Below are 19,734 nucleotides of genomic sequence, written 5' to 3'. Positions count from 1 at the left end.
AGAAAGGTATGTGTATTTTCTAAATATGAGGGAAGCTCAATGAAATTGTCAGGAACCTCAAAGGTTCCTGAAATTATCCCTCTTTTCTTTTTCCTCAGGGTAAAGCGTTCAACCATTGATCTCACGGTCAAGCGGCCACCATTCCTATCAATTCAGCCAAGCCTTGGTGCATATTATCAGTGTTCATGTGATCATTTCCCAATCTCCCAGCAAATAGCCAGTGGCCCAAAGAAAGGAAAGATTTGGTTATATTTTCCCTAGTACAAACTTTTGACATCTAGAGAAGAACCCTTTTTTTTTTTCTCAAAAATGCATAGGGAGAACGTAGTGAACTTTTGGGTTTCAATACACACACACACACACACTTCATCAAAATAGAAGGCTTTAAAACGATCTCCAGGCAAATCACTTGCAAAGCCAGCAGAAATTGGAATTATAAGATTAAATCATATTTCTGTGCAGTGAAATAAATGGAAATTGTCCACGGATGAGATTACAGCAACATAAGCCTGCAACTCACAAGGAAGGTGCAGGCACTTAGATGCACCCACCCATTGCAGTTGGGCACAAGCAACTGTTAAGCGATTCTTCCATAGTCTTTTCTTCCACGGTAAGCAGGGGGGATACTGTTGATCGGATGGCTGCTCCTCCGGCCTACAACAGAAAAGAAGATCCAAATTTAGGGGCAAAAGATTTATCTACCCCTCTCTTGAATTGATTCAATCCATTTGAAAGGATAACAGACAGCCTATTTGGTTCTATTATCGATGAGTAGGAAAATAACGACCAGGACTCTTTTTAAGTCTGAAAAGGAGAAACAGAATAAAAATGATTAATATGATTTTTAAGGTGGACTTAGTGATTACCCCAGTGCATGCCAATGCTTCCAGGAGAACGAGGGCCACCAGAAGAAAAGCTCGACAAAGGGGGTTGGACCTTTGCATGATTCCACTCCATGCCATGATTCCCATGGTTAATTCGTTGAATTGGCTGTTGCCCCAAACGGCTTGGGGAACTTGGGGAAAAGTGAGGCATTAAATACGATGTCTTGGTTACTGGGTGGATATACCCACCGCGTGCATCATGAGCTGAAGTAGGGCTACCCACTTCTCCAAGTGTGACTCCGCCTTGATGACTGTAAAGATAAACAAAGCATGGTTAAAAAGAATGACAAAATAATTGAGAACAAAAACTGAAAGATAAGTGACTTTGGCAAAAAACCCACACGGTTGGTATTGAAATCAACTCATCCACATGGTACAAATACTGCATTAGACTAAGGAATAACTTGGTTTTGTTGAAGTGCTAACCACTTTCAAAATGAAGATTTTCCAGAAAAAGTATTTAAAGTTGTCCAATAAAACCAGGTCCCAAGGATGTGTTCTTATCACAAGGCAAAATGTGGAAAACAGATACTTAAGAATTTCAAATTTGACTTATTCTGTCTCCAAACAAGATTCTATCAAAACACTCCAGAATTTTTGCAAGACGAGCAGGACTTCATCGAATTCAGAAAGGACTCTACAATGTAAGCTTTGACGATCAATATTTCTAGTTGCACTAAGACAGGCACGATACAAATGACACCCTCAAATGAAAGGATTTGAGAATTCATAAAAGTTTCAAATCACTACATATTGCAGAAAGAACATCTGGAGTTCAAGGACCATAGAACTCTACAGCGCACACAATTCTGTCCTAAGGGAAACGATATACTTTATTAAGAGGAAATGAAAAGCACCATATATTGTCAACCTCATCATATTTATATCACACATTTCTTCCTCTAACTTCACCTTTTGTTCATGCACTTAGTCCACATTCAAATTCAAACTCACATCAGATAAAATTCAATTAACCGTAAAGCAAATTCAGTTGTGGAGATATATCTGAAGATCACTAGAAAGAAGATATCCATTTTCATAACAACTACATCATCCAACTTAGAAGAAGAATTTAATTAGATTAGATTTTGCATAATCCAAATCGATATGAAATGTACATTCAAAGTTAAATACAAATTTCACTGACAAATCCTAATGGTCAACAGATTTGCATGTTAAGGATGGAAAAATGACTCATTTTCACTTCTATACTGTCATTAACTTTTCCTTCTTGAGGAATATATTTTTTCAACATAACTTGTTGCAAATTTGAAAATCATCAAAATATGCACTTACAAATGCAAAATTGCAACTTATATTCAGTCCAAGTTCACATAACTGTAAAACCACAAAAAGTCTAAACATATCCTAGTCTCATTGCAAAGCAACACTTTCATGATAGTTGTCTATAGGATTATTGCTCCTCCTAAGAGAGCAAGAACCTTAAATGCAATGAGCAACACGTGGACTCGTGTAACTGATAAAATGAAGGGAACGACACTTTTTGGAAAGAAAATCTAAAGAAGCACAAAGCACCTTTGCGCTGACACGTTTGCACTTGAATTTGTCACACGATTGAATCTGCTAGCCCCAACTACTGGATCTGTAGAAGCCACACTATTCCCAAGATGCAATCCCTTGGTGAATTCAGCTGTCATGACACCAGCATCTGAGCTATCCTCTTGTAGAAGTAACTCCTCGCTGAAGCAATGCCACAGGAGATCAAACAAGTAGGATTATTATTTGTAAAATGAAAACCAACCAAATGCATCACCACCAAAGTATCAAATATTATTTAAGGAAATAGAATTTGTAAAATGAAAAACTTCCAGCATAGAACACCATTAGTCAAGATGGCTATTGACGAGCTGAATGTGTTACATTTGTAGTTTAAGACCCTATAAAAGCTTCTGAGAGGATCACTGCAATACTAAAACAATGCGAAGTTCTTGCTGAAAATGCAAGTTCCCCTCTTTAAAATCCATTATGAGTTCTCACTAAAAATGCACTCTTTAGAAATTTGATGCTGAATCCATTATAAACACCTTTCAAGTCCTCAATAATATTCAAAAATTCCTGCAACTGGCCCTACCATTCCCAGGCCCCAAAGAAGCAAAAATATTTAAAGTGAAGAAAAACTGGATAAGTGCAATAAAATCAAACTGTCTCTCCACTAAGAATTTTCTTTTCCCCAGAAGGGAAGATGTTGGAATTGTTAAAAAGTTGCACAATAATAGTCAGTCAAATAAAAAGAAGTTCACTAAAACCCGGTCACTTTTTCCAGGCTAGGAGGGTATATGGAGGTAGGGGACATAGTTGACTACCTATGCTAAACATATTACCATGCAGTATAAAAAAGCAGTCAAAAGATGACCACCTAAATAGACTTCTACTCGCCACATGTTGCACCTTTCTCAGCCACAAACCCACCAAAAAAATAAAGGTAAAAGACCCCTACATAAACAGAGACCACTATCATAATTAAAATTAACCATTGCTCAAAGCAGTACATAATGATAACAAGAAAACAACTTTGAAATCACCTCAATGCTCATAAATCAAACTACGAGCCTACATGTACTACCTATAGTTGGGATCCCAATCTCCTGGATCAGGCAATGAGGTACTAGCCTCAGGATTGTCATGCCCAACAATTTTAGGATGAGGACCAAGTGTTGCAGCTGAACTTGCCATGTTATGGGAAGTGGACTGACAAGCATGTGCATTGCTGCCCCCTTGTTGGTGCCTCCAATTTGTGACACTTGAGGTAGGATGCAGATGCAACAGTGAACCACCAAACACGCTAGAGTTTCCTTCAGCTTGGATGATACCATCTGTTACTTGGCCTAGCCACTGAGCGGATGATGCCAATTCTTGAGATTGTAAACTTCCAGAATAACCCCAGCTTTTTCTTCTGTGGTACTGGCCAACAGCTGCAACTTTTCCCAAAGGTGACCCATGACAATTGCCTCTTGCCGGAGAAGAAGGACCATAAAGCCCAGGAGAACCAGATAAAATCTGACCATACGAGCCAGGAGGAGTAAATTGTGAAGGACTACTGCCAAGGGACATTGGTGCAAAATTACCTGGACTAAAACCAAGTCCATTCCCGTGTGGTAGAGGCATAACACGCCTTGCATCTGGACTGTTACCAATAATGGAGGACCCACTATGAGGGTAAATATTCATTGCCGATGGACCAACAGGAGAGTAAAATGCAAGCCGACTGTTGGCATCACCATAGCTTCCATGGCTGCTTCCAAGTACAAGACCATCACTATAGCTGCCAAGGCTTCCCAAACTACCATAACTGCCGGCATGTGCAAATGGTAGAACCTGGAAATGTGAGCTGTTCTGAAGTGCAACTCGATTTCTGCCCGGGATCTACACAATCCAGCAATGAAATAAAGGTAACGTTTCAGCACAAGGTCCACCACATGCTACATTGCATCATGTTTAAAAACCTGGATATAAATACAGCCAACTAGCTCACATTAGGAGAGAGACCCGCAGCAAACCAATGACCTCCAGCTGGATGATGGTCCACCTTCACATTCTGATGCGATACAGGCTGCAAAAGAATTGGATAAAGTTCTAACAAGATCAGCATGAAAAATAGTGCTCTTTTTTTTTGTGGGGGGGGGGGGGGGAGGAGGTAGTTTTGAGGCAAGGAAAGGAAAATGACAATCAAATTATAATTCCACTAAAAACAATTTCAAAAGTTAGTCCTTTTGAAAACAGTCTAGCGCTAAAGCATCCATCTTTTACGCATGTCTAATGCCTAGGAGTGAAGAATGCACAGGCAATTCTTGGTTATCAGGAAAGGCAATGTATCAGATGCCACTAGCAACTTTGACATACATACATAACTAACCAGTGGCCTTAAACAAGATTGTCTTCTTGTTTTAAAGCATATTGATGTGGAAGCAAAGAATGGAAGAGAGATCTAACAAAGCTAATCATGTAATCGCAATTAACTCATGTACTAGAAGATCTTACCATGCGAGGTGTCTCTGGGGCCGGTTTATAGGGACACATGAAAGGCTCCCCTGTGACAAAAGGATGCTTTGAAGCCTGCACACCATGTTTCAAACTTTATGAAATCTTAGCAAGTGTTGTATCATCATTCTAAATAAGCTTCACAGTGATGCTAAGGAGGGGGTTCTGCCAAAGTACATTACATTCTCTTCAAAATAAGGTTTTCTTATTTGGAGATTCCAAAGAATGACATATTCAAGGTTCAGTGTACAAAAGTCTAGAATGCCTTCTGTAGGGAAAAACTTCTTATAAAAGGTCTTTCACACGGAAAGCTAGCCATAATAATAATAATGGTCATAAGTTATCAGTTTCATGTTTGACAACTACTGCCACTACAACAGCCATAGATACTGCCACTATAATTTAACCATCTTCAGTAACATGTCACCTTACTGTCTTTTAACCATCTACACAAAAAAGGGCCGTAGATGCCTTATGCATTCATTTTTCAAGGACCGCAAAAGAGGTACGTCTTCTCCTTGTTACTATGAAAGTCACACAACAATCTAGTTTTAAAAATTTCAGTAGAAGAGACTAACAATTATATCTTTACTAATAAGTGGAGTATCCAATTACCTGTGAAGGTGACCATCTCTTTGCCGGATCAAACTCAACAAGTCCTCTCAAGAAATCAATCAGTGCCAATCGTATTTTACTTTCTGCCATATTTTCACCATTAAATAGGATCTTATCAGCGTTTCTTGAACATTAGACGATAAATTTCAGAAGCTAGAGTTTCACCTTTATAAGAACACTGTGAAAGCTAACCTTTAGCAATATCTTCCTCTGGCAAATTCTTCCGGTAAGGGTATTTAGCAACTATAGCTTCAAGGTTCATATGGTTGAAGTACTCCTTCCCAACGACTGGTTTTTTTGATTCTCTCTGAAAAATGCAATAAAAGAACTTACACAAGTACAAACAAGATGCAGAAAAGTAAAAGTTGATACAATAACAATCTGCCACAAATAGCAGTCATCATTGCCTTTATTCCAAAATATGTCAAGTGCAAATGTAAAATGTTGCACAAAGACATCCACTACAAAAATAAATGGCAAGTTCAGATGCTCCCTCTATTTCACACCATAAATACTTCCACACATGTAATTATGTTTCTTCACAACATGTGCACTCTGACTTGCTGCTTTCCCAATATAAGGAGCAGAGAAAAGGTTACATACATAGAACAAAATGTCGAATAAAAACCTACAACAATGTGCACAAAACAAGCCCCCATCAATGTATATTGACACTTGAGCATTGAGAAAATTACCTCGTGTTAGTATTATAAAGGTCTCTCCAATATCATGTCCTTTTAAGTAGCCTGAGGGACTTTTCTACCCAAGCATTTCTTTCCAATGAATCACAGGACATTTCTCAAAGGCATGAGTCTCAATGCCACCAAAACGAATAAAATCTAACTCAAACTTCGACTGATGTTTTCTTCGATTCAAACTGTTTGTTGAAAAGTTATTGATTTAACTTGATGGACGCCTCATTTTCAACCATTATAACTCTAATAATGAAATTTGACATTCTAAAACCCCTACGTTCAAATTGCATACACTGTTATCGTTTGGAAAAAAAAAAAATTGCATACACATTCCTATCCACTGTAATGCTCAGGCCAGGAAAAAGTAAACTTCAGCAATGCAAGAATCTTGACAACACTATAAAAGCAACACAAGAAAAGGCAACAAATATGTTATCCTTTGAGCATGGATGGGATTCAAAAACTGTCAGCTTTAATACCAAAACTCACAATATATTCTGAAGATTTAAGAAGAACACTTACAGTTTCATATTCTTCTTCTGTTAATGCCTGATATGCACTACATCTACTAGTTGCATCTAGACCACTTGCTGCTTGGTTGATGCTTCCTACAAATTTGAAGAACTTGCTGGTGTTTTTGGCTTCATTTAGTATATAATCTGGAGGTTGTCCCCTACAAAGATTTTGAAGTTTATGCCAAAAATGACCATGTTGCAGCTCAACAAAATAGTCTAAATCAACTTACAGTGCTGATCAAAAATGGGAAGGAAAAAAAATTGGAGACAAAAAGACAAGTCTTCCAATAATAAGATACTGATAAAGGAACAAGTGCTTATTCCCAACTCCATGAGCTTAAAGAGGAGAGGGGATTAGCAAATGCAGATCCAACCTCAATCAGCTTAGAGGTAAAAATAGAGCACAAAAGAAGAATTCAACTTCCAAGGTGCAAACCAAAATAAAGTCAAAAGGCTCAGTACTGCAAAGGACATGCATGTTGATTCACCTTCCTCACGAGTAACTGTAAAAAGAGCAGTCTCTCTAAGAACACGTGTAGCAGAGAAATTTTCTCTAAAAAGAGAAAGTTGCATATGGAAAATCTAGCATGAGGCTCTAGAATTGCTAAGTGGTGGGAAGATTATCTGACATAAATTCCGTGATCAAATATATCAAATTAGTCTCTTCTCAGTGATGCACCACAGGTCATGCATTTGATGTATCAAGGTCACAAACATGAAATGGTAATACCTCGGAATATTATCATTGTGGTGTAACTCATAAGATCATTAAACACACCATACCATGTCTTTTATAACAACCATCATCAAAGCAGGCAACTGGAAAGCCGAATGCACAATGGTCATACTTTTAGATGAATATAACTGAATTTCTTTATCTACAGAAAGAGAGAGAGATTGACAAAAAGCTTCACTCATAAGCTAACAGCAATGAAGGTCCGGCTTTGTTGTACAGAATTATTCGAAATGGCAAATGGTTCAATTAGATGCTATTCCAGCTCAACACCATATATCATCTCCAGCATAAGTTGAGTTACAAGCCAAGTAAAGCATCACACATTGATCCAAAGGCACAGGAATTCTTTTCCACTTCAAAAACATCATACATGCATGAATCTGATGTTCAAACCACCTCTCATTGAGCCAAAATTCCACCTAGCATGCCCCTGTACATTTCCTCCTGTTGACAAGTCTGACCAACCTCCCTCCTCCTCAAATGTCATCATCAGCTACCACAGTCCAGTGGGGGTGGTGAGGACCGGGTGAGTGGTATCATGAATCAATGTTCACTTGGTAGACAATTGTTTAATATAATCTAGGGCTCAAAATAACAGCTTTCAACTATCTTAGTTGTATTTATTGGCCTAAAATTAAGATCCTTTAAGTTTAGCTTTGTATTGGACTATTTCCAAAGCCTGGAAATATCAGAGAATGTTAAAGGCCAAATGTGATGAGCTAAACACGTAAAATGAACTAAGTGGACATGCAAGAATTTTGGGAAGGTTGAAACCAGTTAGCTACCTGAAATTAATAACCAGCCATAATCAACCCTAGAGAACTATCATTAGAAGGAAGCATTATAACACAGCTGCAATTTATAATCATGTCCAACCTAGCGAACCCTCTAAGGTTGTTATATCAGGCTGTAGATAATATGGCTCTTAGATGCTAAACACTTTACATGCTTTCTTCAAACCTTATGCGTTTATAATCAAAATACAAATGATTTTGCTGTTGAAGAGGCAAGACTACTGTATATTTTACCAGATGAAAAGGCAATCAATTATTTATCATGAGATTTAGCAAAACAATAAATTATCATTTTAATCAGTAAAAGTTCATAATGTTGCAATCTCAACCACAAACAAAAGAAAGTAGCCAACATTGAAGTTCCTCTGTCCATCTTTTTGCATCATCAAGTTTCTCATTTATATGTTTGCCACAAGGGGAATGGCAGTTTTAAATTTCCAGAAACTGCAGAATTGCCTAGCAAACGGGAATGGGCAGAATTGCCTAGCAAACAGGAATGGGCCTAGCTTGGCTGCTATTTTCTAGGTAAGCTCAAACTGAGTCTACTTTGCTATACTCGACTCTGAATAAACTCAGCACAAATAACCAGACATACCAACTCCAAAAAAAAGCTTGAGAGTCAATTGGATTGAAAAACCTAACACAGCATGGCAGAACAAAACCGACAAATTTTCATCAAGCTCTTAACTAGCCATCCTCTAGCTTTTAGTACAGGAACATAAGTGCAGTATAGTAATAAAAATCTATACAAATTATGATCTGATTTCTATTCTTGATCAGTGCATAGGTACCTAGAGAAAACAATGACAAAGAATTGAATATGTAACAAATAAAGGCAGAAAAAATGCAGCTAGTATGTTGTAATGCATCAAAATTTCCTATGGCTATAAAAGTACTCAAGTCTTCACTATGGCTTGTAATGATTTATAGGGGGTAGTAGTTTTGCTGGTAGAGTGGTCAGGCAGTGTCTCTAAACCGTTAACTGGAAAGAAGAAAGTAAGTATCAAGCTTTGAGAATGCAAAAATTACTCAATAAAAGCTTGGGAATGCAATACAGAACAACAGAAAGAGGTTGATCATGCAATGAAGACAGATGGAAAGATAAATGAGTCCAATTTATCTAGCTTTGAACTCGAAGAAAACCTTCGCATACAAAAAGAAGTTGCTCCAGCAGCATCATTATGTTTTGGAAATACAACAGTACAAAGATAAACCTAAATACCTGTGAAACAACTTCAAATGTTCTTGATACATTAAGAAAAATGGGAAAGAAAAACCGTCAGATCTATTTTTCAGAAAATAGACCAACCTAAGCAATTGCCGTCAAAAGCCACTAAAGAATGACCAACAACAGCATAGCACAAGAAAAACAAGAACGACATTATCACACCTAAAAAAGAAGATGACTCTGGATACAGCAGGAAAGACAGAGGAAAAAAAGGCCTTGTCATCGTCCGGAATTCTTCAAAGTTACAATCTTTTGCTTGGTTCTGTATATTCTGAGAGTTAAGCATAATTTTCAATTCTTTATTTATTTGAGGTGACGATCTTATTTCTCTGTTAACAGAAGTCCTCCATTCCTACCAAGACCCAGAGAAAAAAAATTACAAGGATGCAATGCCAATATTAACATGGTACACCAAAAAGAACCACACATATTTCTGAAACAAAAATGAAATGGTCAAAATCCAACCAGTTCAAAATAAATAAGATAGCAAGTTCAAAATAAATAAGATAGCAAAATTCCTTATCTCCACTACCACGCACATTTATTTATTACAAACACGAGGATGTTCCTCTTTATCTTACTGCCACACACACTCACACATACAGAAATAATTCTCTGACAGAACCCCAAAAAGAATGCACTGAATTTTAAGGACATGGTAAAACAACAGAACCAAGTTTGGGAGTAGTGCAACAACATACCCAAGTATCTTGATCATCCTCTTCAAGAGATCAAACTCTGAAGCTCCTGGAAATAATGGAAGACCCAGAAACAACTCAGCAACTATGCATCCAAATGACCACATGTCAATAGCAGTCGTGTACCTGGGCATAGTTAAGGTGTAAACTAGAGAAAATCCTTAACTACTCACCCAGAGGCCTCAAGTGCATAACAGAGATTAGCCTAGCAGCTAATAGTTGCAAAGGAGTCCTTAGCTAGATAGCTAATCCGGGTTTGAATGTGGAATTGGATTTTTTCAGGAGTTATACTTGCCTATTTATGCAGAGTTATACAAGCATGTTGATTCCATTTCATAACACCCAAAACTTTAACAGTAATGTGACTATCTGCGGGTGCCCACTAATGGAAGACAAATTGCACCGGAGCTCATACATAAATTACCTTTGGTAAGGCTGCACAGAGGAATCATTTCAGACTCAAAGAAGAACCTAATAGTACTCAGGGAAAACATTTAAAAACAGCACTACTTAATGGGCCCCCCAAAGCTAGTGTTGGTTAAGCAAATACAGCTGCACAGATGTTATATAACCAAAACCTTTATGTTGGACAATGCAGATTAATATATATGTAAACCATAACTACGACATATGAAAGATCAAGTATCACTTCCAAAAATACTAAAAAACAATTCCAAGGCTCCAGAATCTTTCGAATATGACACTGATGGTGTAAAAAGAAACCTTTTTTTAACCTGTGTCCAAGTTCATCAAGCAGCAGCACCTTCGTGTAAGAAAACTTTTAAAAAAAGAAACTCCCAGACAACCAAATTCAGCATTTCTACGGACCAAAAAAAACATAATGCAGAAGATCTAGAACAACTCAATAAAAAAGACATAATGCAGAAGATCTAGAATGACTCACCAAATTGCAGCAGTCAAGGTAAAACCAGTACTCTTTCAGAGAAAAACAGAAGAAAAAAAAAACTTATGTTTATACATAGAAGGATACTGATATCCAAGAAGAACTTCAGGGGACCTATAGTATCGGCTCTGTCAAAGAAACAAAAGATTTGTACACATCAGAACCAGAAAAATTCATTTTGAAGAAGTGCCAAGGTAGAAAAAGAAACCTGAATGTAAGAGTAAACAGTACGGTCCTCCATGCATGCTGATCCAAAGTCTATAATTTTGATTTCTGCTGGCTTTACACTGCCAATTAAATGTGGGACAGTATAACGAAAAGTAGCATGCAGCACAATAGGAAGAATAATCATAACTGCAGTAGCTCACCTCGTGCACAAAAGAATGTTTTCCGGCTTGAGATCACAATGAATGACACCAGCATCATTCATTAAAGCCAACCCACGCAGTATCTTAGAAGTGAAGGAGACATCATTAGGGCATGACTATAGGGAAAACATTAGCGCCCCAACCATAAACAATTTAGTTTAACAAAAATATGAGCACTACCTGCTTCGAGAACAACTGAACAATGCTCAACGACAATCCCCTAAAATGATTCAACTTTATGAGTTCATACCTAAGACAATAGTCAAACCCACGCAATGTCGTGTTAGCAACAATGCATCTATAATACATGAAGGAAAGTTCTAGAATTATGTTAGGCAAATAGAGCAATATTTTCTGGAACATACAGGTTGGTGTCGAGTAATTCAAAAGCGATGCAGAGATGCCGCTGATACACAAAGTAATCATAGATGCGGACAATATGGTGCTTATCCTCAGGATCAAACTTCTTATTTAACTAGGAAGAGAGAATAATTAACAATAAATAGCAGAAATGCAGATGAATCACTGGAAACCACAAAAATAAGCCAGTCAATAAAGACCAGAAGCACTTTACTGTTGTCAATATAGAAACTTCAACCAACGCCTGTTGATAGTAAGCAGGTTGATTCTTTATGATCTTTAAAGCAATGAAACTCTTTGTTTCCGCAGCCCAGCACTTAGCAACCTGCCCAAAAGTCCCATGTCCAAGAATATCTTTGACAATGTACCTGCAGATAACCATATAATACAATATAATATAGCGTCTGCAAAGGAAAGAAAAGATATCTTCAAAAGTCAACATAAAAAAGCATTATAGTTCCCCAATTTCATCCCAAGAACTTCCATGATTTCCAGGGATAGTTAGAAGTATTCTCTACTAAATATCAGCACCATATCATTTAGATCCTCCATACATCATCTGATTCTTAGGCAGCCCAAACCATTGCCATTGATGACAATTCATCATCTTCAGCCTTTTGACCACAGTTTTTAACCAGTCATTATAATTGATGATTTCAAGAAGCTCCTACAAAACCACTACATTGGATGGTGGGGGGCCTGAGTCGAGTAGGGCAGAATTAGTAGAAAAGGCCAAAACCAAGACCCTACCAAACCAGGTTTAGTTCCCATAATAAGTACCCATATCCGACCCCATCCAACAACCTGCTAGACCAACCAAACGGGACCTGTAAAAGTTGGGCAGACAACCAGGTAGTACTGCAGAACCAGTCAATTTGTTATTTCTTTTCCCCAGAGTAAGGTCGCATGGTAAACTTTTTACCACACCTTTGCAGAATCCAGTAAAGTTTAAACCCAATCTCACAACCTGCTAAGTTATTCTTTTCAATCTTCACTATAGACAAACTATGATCCAAAAGCACCTTAAAAGACAGACAATTATAATCCAAAATCACCTGAAAAGACAGACAATTAGTATAAAATTCTACTTGTACGAAAAGGAAATCTTGAGGTACACAAAGTTCAGATACAAATTCAAAATGGTTTTAACCGTAATCAGACTAATTAGAAGCACAAACCCTAAATGCATCATGAGGTGCAGACAAATACAAAGATTAAATTAAATGGGCATAAGTTGACTAGAAAGACTATTAACTATTCCTAACTTCTCGAAGGTTTCACCACTAGACATATGCACCATAGTTTACATTAGTGCTTATGACATAGATAACAAACTGCAGAGAAGGAATTTAAAAAAAAATACACACAGAACATATGCCTGCGTGCATGCACAGACACAGACAAGCTTCATAAGTAAAGCTTAGAGCACACATTACTTAGAGAAGTACACTCCTATAGTGTTGTGTAGTAAAATCAAGTTAATGATAAGTCGTGAGTCTTTCAGGATATCGTTAACAGATAAGGTTGTTGTCCTTTAATTACATCAGTGAACTTAGATCACTCTGTCACACTTCGCCACTAACTTCTTTCCTCAAGGATTTAGGTTAGGGAGTATGAGAAGAGGTTTGAACTTTTTTAAGTTTCAATCAGGTTAAAGTGTAGGTCGCAGCACTGGTCCAACCACGTCCTATCTGACCCATTTGTCAAGTCAACAGAATGAACACTGTACCCTATAGCCGGGAATATAAACCATAATCTAACAGTAACAGGTTCCAAAATTCACTCATATTGTCTCTAGTCAAGATCTTTAAGCCTGTACCTAGCCTGTCACTGTTCAAAGCACAGTCCCTGTTCACCCTATCTTTTTGCTAACCTACAATTGCTATAACATCTTAATCTGGAGGAAATCTCTCGTACACCATTGGCAATTATGTTAGAACTAAAAGGAAAACATGAAAGAAAACTTGTAATGTACACTCAACAAAAGCAAGCTTTCCAAAGCATATTTTCCTTCAAGCGTGACATATTTCACACTGTTCAATCCTGCAAAACTCTTAATTGATCCTTTTCTACCAGTCAATCATGCACTGAAGGAAGCTTCACAAGAAGACCAAAATATGAAGTTCCCGAGTTTCCCATGGGAGTAACCAAGCAACTCAACCTGCATAATAATCTCAGCATACGATCCTTTTTAGAATTGGCTCATACACACACACACAAACAAAAAAAGCTTCAAAAGGAAACCAGAATATAAAGTTGCCAATCTCCCTGTGGGAGTGACCAAGCAACTGAACCTGCAAGACAATCTCAGCATTTTGAGCCAATGATTAAATACTCGAGGAGATGCCAATGGTAAATATGCCTCACAAGCTTAACTTGTATTCAAGATCCATAAGCACTCTACACATGCCTCTATATTATGCATCTATCTCTCTCATATAATTAATACAAAAACAAAAGAAAGAAACCCATCAACCACCACATACCATGGTAAAGAAAAACTTAGAAGAGATAAAGAAAAATATGGGAATAAACTAAGGAAAACATAATAAAGTTGCTTAAAGTATTTTAACTCTTCTTTTCATATAATATAAAGAATGACATAGAATGCCCCTAAACATATACTAAAGAACTTAAACAAGATAGGCTAGTAGTTCACACAATTAGGAGTTTAATAGGCTATTTGAAACTCTTGACAACTGAGTGATCAATTTAAGATGGAAAAATAGTTTAGTGGCCTGCTAGGTTATTTGCGCTATTAGAATATCTGCCTATAGTTACAAATGCACAAAAGTTAATAACAAGACCAATGCAGAATGTAGAAATTCAATTTCCAATTTAGTATCTCCTCATCTGTGTCTCACCCCAATTTGTAAGACAGATACAGCAAGTTGCTCTACTTAAAAGAGTCAGAAAATCCCAAGAAAAATGTGAACATGTAATTCAAGAGAAGAAAGTTCGAAGTTCAAACCTTCGTTTGGTGTCCATATTGATCAGTGCATAATTAACAGACAGAATCAAGTCTGAATTTGCATTATCACAGCCATCATTCAAAACTCCAATAGATGGTGTTGTCAGGAACCTCTTTGGGTTCAACGTTTCTGAATATTGGAAATGAGGGTTGCATAGTTGATATGTTTCAACGATGTCCTTAGTTAACCTTACCACCAACTGCAATGTGAAGGAATGTGTTATCCATGCTCAAGGTCACAATGAATTTAATTCCTCAATAGTATTTGAAATTCACGTAAAAGGTGCAACAAGCCAACATGCACAATAACTAGGCATCTTCCAATATACAAGCAGGCATTCAAAAGAGGCCAAATCGGCAAGGGCCAAAAAGAGGGGGGGGGGGGAAAAGAAGCATCGCATGTAGGCATGCTACAGCACAAAAGCAGATTAACAGTACACAAGTAACCAAGCTGAAGAATGCCATTATGAAATAACTGGTGTTTTCTTTTCTTCGCATTGCACTCTCTATTTTGTGATGTTGGGAGGCAGTATGGGAACATCTCCAATCACCTACCTATTTAGTCAAAATGATTCTACACATAAAATCTCTTGCAATCAGATTATTTTGACATTAACTAAATTTGCACCTTAAATGCAAACACATCGAGATCAAAACTTATTCATTGCATTAAAATGCTTGATGACAGCATCCAACCGAAAAATGGCTATCTAATCACTGTGAAAAACATGAGCAATAATCACCATAAAAGAAGTAGAAACAGATACGGCTATACACAAAAACATCTCTAGCCACTTAGTGTCATGGACTGTAAAAGTGGCACCCAGCACCACTGCAAGGAAGAATTCTACTGTAAAATTTTCCAACTTGGCAAGGTGATGAAGTAATTAAGCATGCTTGCTGCTCACCATACAAAGTGTCTAGAAACAAACTAAAAGTTCCCAAACTAAAGACCGACATCATACTCTGTATTGATCTTAGTGATCCATATAATATTGAAAGACATCTAAGGCCAAAATCAAGGAATTATAGTGATTGCGAGTGGTTAAACAAGGAGCTTCAAGCAAATCCTCCAAAAAAAGATATGCATTTGAGGGCTAAAATGCAATTTGGTAAGAGGATTTCCTCTTTTCTGTTCTCTCAAGCGGAATGCACGACATCCAGACAGGTCTTGATGCGGGAGAAAAAACAGAAAAGGACAACCCTCTAGCTCAATAGGTTAACAAGCACAAATTTAAAACAATCATCACAAGTTTAGAACCGAAGAAAATAACACTTACGGGTCTTCTAACGACAACGCGCAAAGTTTGGGGCTTTGCACCAGCAGCAACAACGGGTGTATAAGGACGGAAGACCAGCTGGCTTGGATGCCATCGCACCGCAACAGACAAAAAAGATGGCGATTGCGATGGCGATGATGAGCCGTCGGGTTGTCCTGCCACTTGAGGGGACCTTTCAGATTCCCCGTCCTTGTAACTATGAGTGACCTCATCCATTTAATCCTCTTCCCCAATAACTCCCGCGGGATTTATTTTTGGTTCGAGGCTATGTTAAGCCGTGAGTGAGGGATTCAACAATTCACGTATCAATCTTCCAGCAAATTCAACCAACTTACCAGAAGATTGTAAGCCCATCCTCATTCGCCAATTACCCAGCAGTCACGACAATGCGATTTTCAGTAATAGATCCATCCCAAACAAGATTCAAAGCAATCCTCCACCGCGGATCGTTCTTATGTTGACGGCAACGGGGGAGAGCTGTACTGTGTGATTCACCCCCTACCCTCCCCAAATGAAACTAAACACAAACAAGGTGGAAAGGAGAAAGACGGATAGACGACGACAGATAATATTCAAATATCCACGATTGGCAACAAATACACAGGAATAAAAAGCGATCAAAATCAGGAATTGCTCAATAAATACTAGTTACTACAACAGAATCAAAATGGAGTAGTTGTTTCTGTGAGCCAGAGAGAAAGAGAGAGAGCCACCGTCGTCGCTTCCTCCAGATGAGATTTTTAGTATTTTAGGCATTTCTTTCCTGGGTTAATTCCAAAAAAAAACCCTCTAAACATGCTCTTTTCTCGCCTTGCCCTTCTATAGGTTGAATTGTACCAATCCACCCCAGTAATATTACAAAATTTCCAATTAGGTGCAATCCTAGTTTAACATTCTTGTCAATACATTGTCTTTATTTTGTTCTAGATTGTAATCTCTAATAAAAAATATAGGCTTATGGGCAAAAGCTCTTGTCATGATGAATCCTGCGATATATTGATGATAAGCATATAGTGCAGTTTGAGTAGTAAATACTTGTGATATGAATGCATAAGTAGGTAAATAGTACATGTATTAAACTATTAATGAAATAATAACACCTAAAGAAGTTAGAATAAGGCCTAATTAAAAATGAAGTGAATTAATAATTATATCATAAAGACCCTTATGTTCAATCCCAATCGTCCCGTAGGAGTATGTGACAATGTTTATTATAATTGATTCTCTAATGCGCACCTCGCATGATTTTGTAAAGTGACCAAGTTATCCTGACAAAACTCATTAGTTAACATGGCCAACTAACAAAATAAATGAAGTGACAAAGTGAGTAAGATTGAAGGGTCACGGCTACAGCTGTAAACGAATTAAATCGAATCGAATTTTGACTTAATTGAGCCGGATCTTTATTTGCTTTTATCAAATTCGAATTCGAGCTCGACCTTGATGAGTTGCAAAAAATAAAGCTCGAACTCGAATTCGAGCTTGAGTTCCAAAAAATAAAAAAATTTATTTTATTTTTTAAAAAAATAAATAAAATATTTTTCTTAATAAATAATAAAATATTATGAATATATATGTAATTTTATTATTAAACTAATATATATATATATATATATATATATACTCGAACTCGCGAGCTAACGAGCTTAATATTTTTCATCTCGAGTTTGAGTTCGAGTTCGATTTTGTCAATTCGAACTCGATCAATATCGAGTTTGAGCCAAACTTTGACTCAGACCGCTCAATTCGATTGCAACTTAAGTCACAACCATATCTAGTCATACGAGTTTGACTGTTTGTGGATATTTTTAAATGGTATGTAAAATTCACACACACAAATATGACTGATCGTGGATATTTTTAAAAGGTATGTAAAATTCACGCATCCAAATATACATGTATATGTATATGTGTGTTAATATATATATATATGTGTGTATGTATGCAATGTTTGTAGTTTCAATCAACTTTTCATATTATGGTCTATTTGGATATGTGTTTTATAAAACTCGAACACAGATGAGTGTTAATGTATTATCAAAACATTTGCTCCGGTATTTTAAAAGTATTTTTAATGTATTTTTTGAATATTTGTAAATATATTAGTGAAATTCCTTCCTCCTGCTCTACCTCCCCCCTCCCCTTCATCCCTAACAAGCCACTTTTCCTTCTTATTCTTTTTTCTCTTATTCATCTTTTCCTTCCTTCTTTCTTTTTCTCCCATTAACTCTTATTCTCTATATATATAGCTCTTGTATTCCTTGCATATGTAATCTATATGTGTATTGGGAGTGCAACAAGGATGCTGAATGTAATTTATGGGTTTGAAGTTTTAGTAGTCGTTTGGATTTAAATTCATATTATTTTAGTAAATAGAGATGGAAGATAATTGAAACTCACGAACTTAGCTCAATAAAAGCTTGTTTTAACTTGATTTGTCAACTAATCAAGCTAAAAACTAATGATATCAATGTTTATTGAAGTGTCAATTCATTGAGGATTTAGCTTGGTTGGAAATGTTTAAATAAGAATATTTGGATCTCATATCTTAAATATATAAAAGGGGGAAGGGGGAATAGCTACAGTTCAGCCATGGGCCGGTTTCGATGGTAATTCTGATGATTTCGTGGGGTGTCTTGGTCTTTCCATCAACAAAATCCTCCAAATCACACAACAAAATCCATCACCCCCAACACAGGCTACCCTGCGCTTGGCGCAGGGCCCAAAAACTAGTAGACTTGTAAAGTCACAAAGATATGTAAATATAATTTTATTAAAAGGAAAAGCATAATAGAATGTCCTTATTTTCATTGTTAAATTTAATTAGATAAGTAGTTCTTCTATTTCAAATGCTGTTCGAATATAAAGCAAAATTACTTGAACTACATATAAGTAATTGTAAAATGTACAATAATTGTAATCACTAAAGTAAAATAATTTTGAATAGTCTATATGATAGGGGTGAAGTGCAAATAAATTAAATTAACAGCAAAATAATTTAGTAGTTTTGGTAAAAAAATGGCACCATTGTGAAGGGTGAAATTCACAAATTAAATCCAAAATAACATTTTTTAAGGTATTTGAATTTTAAAAGAGAATCTTGAGAATTTTTAAAATACGACGGGAAATTTTTTACTATTTTGTGGGTTGTCACCATTAATTAACTCTATCATGGTTTGAGTTAAAGTGTCACCATTAGTTTTTTTCTATTAATTATTTTTTCCATTCAAACATAAAAAGGAGAAATTGAAATAAGAAATAGATAAATAAGAACTATAAAATAATACTAAAGATTTGGTTTAAAAACTTATAATGATATTTGTAGTCAACCAAAAAAGACTTGGTAACTTTTGTTTCTTCTTTACTTGTTTTATATTTTCCTTTTATCTTTTTGGTTTCTTACTTATTTTATATTTTCCTTCTATCTCTTTTGTATTTGGAGAGAATTAAGATTTTGTAGGCCAAAGCATATATTTTCAAAATCATCTCTTCTCTTTAAAAAAGAAAAAAGACAGAAAGAAAAGGAAAAAGAAAACAAGTAATGAAAGGATTAAATTATCAATTTATTAATTTGACTTTGATTTTTTTGCTATTCATTGTTAGTTTTAATAAAAAAACTAACGGTGATACTTTAATTTAAATTATGAGAGATTATATATAGATTTTTAAACTATAGGGGAATTATGT

The 19,734-nt window shown here is 36.4% G+C and overlaps 1 protein-coding gene across 2 annotated transcripts; it reads right to left on the bottom strand.

Moving 5' to 3' along the window:
• Positions 1-395: 395 nt before the first annotated feature.
• LOC113763223 (dual specificity protein kinase YAK1 homolog) lies at positions 396-16,787 on the bottom strand. Of its 2 annotated transcripts, XM_027306972.1 has the most exons (18): positions 16,048-16,785; positions 14,768-14,967; positions 12,011-12,164; positions 11,802-11,911; positions 11,617-11,686; positions 11,437-11,519; positions 11,277-11,355; positions 11,156-11,196; positions 10,168-10,290; positions 6,716-6,866; positions 5,691-5,805; positions 5,499-5,581; positions 4,884-4,958; positions 4,378-4,455; positions 3,469-4,268; positions 2,421-2,585; positions 867-1,135; positions 396-654 (listed from the first exon to the last, which is right to left on the bottom strand). In XM_027306972.1, exons 1-18 carry the CDS (start codon positions 16,261-16,263, stop codon positions 578-580), a joined length of 2,889 nt encoding a protein of 962 aa, XP_027162773.1. In that variant the 5' UTR covers positions 16,264-16,785; the 3' UTR covers positions 396-577. The 2 variants fall into 2 exon arrangements, with proteins under 2 accessions (XP_027162773.1, XP_027162774.1); XM_027306973.1 differs by lacking the exons at positions 396-654; positions 867-1,135 and having other exon boundaries at positions 2,503-2,585; positions 3,428-4,268; positions 16,048-16,787.
• Positions 16,788-19,734: the final 2,947 nt, after the last annotated feature.

The sequence above is a fragment of the Coffea eugenioides genome, chromosome 2 (genome assembly GCF_003713205.1).
Source record: "Coffea eugenioides isolate CCC68of chromosome 2, Ceug_1.0, whole genome shotgun sequence".
Taxonomy (NCBI): Eukaryota; Viridiplantae; Streptophyta; class Magnoliopsida; order Gentianales; family Rubiaceae; genus Coffea; species Coffea eugenioides.
The sequence above is the reverse complement of the archived record's forward strand: the minus strand, read 5'-3'. Positions and strand labels throughout refer to the sequence as shown.

What these genes read in the sequence shown, in the direction of transcription:
- LOC113763223 (XM_027306972.1), bottom strand. Translation starts at nt 16,263, where the DNA reads ATGGATGAGGTCACTCATAGTTACAAGGACGGGGAATCTGAAAGGTCC. An exon ending in GCGTTGTCGTTAGAAGACCC is followed by an intron (nt 14,968 to 16,047) that starts GTAAGTGTTATT and finishes TTCACATTGCAG; the next exon opens with TTGGTGGTAAGGTTAACTAA. An exon ending in TTCAGTTGTTCTCGAAGCAG is followed by an intron (nt 11,520 to 11,616) that starts GTAGTGCTCATA and finishes TTCACTTCTAAG; the next exon opens with ATACTGCGTGGGTTGGCTTT.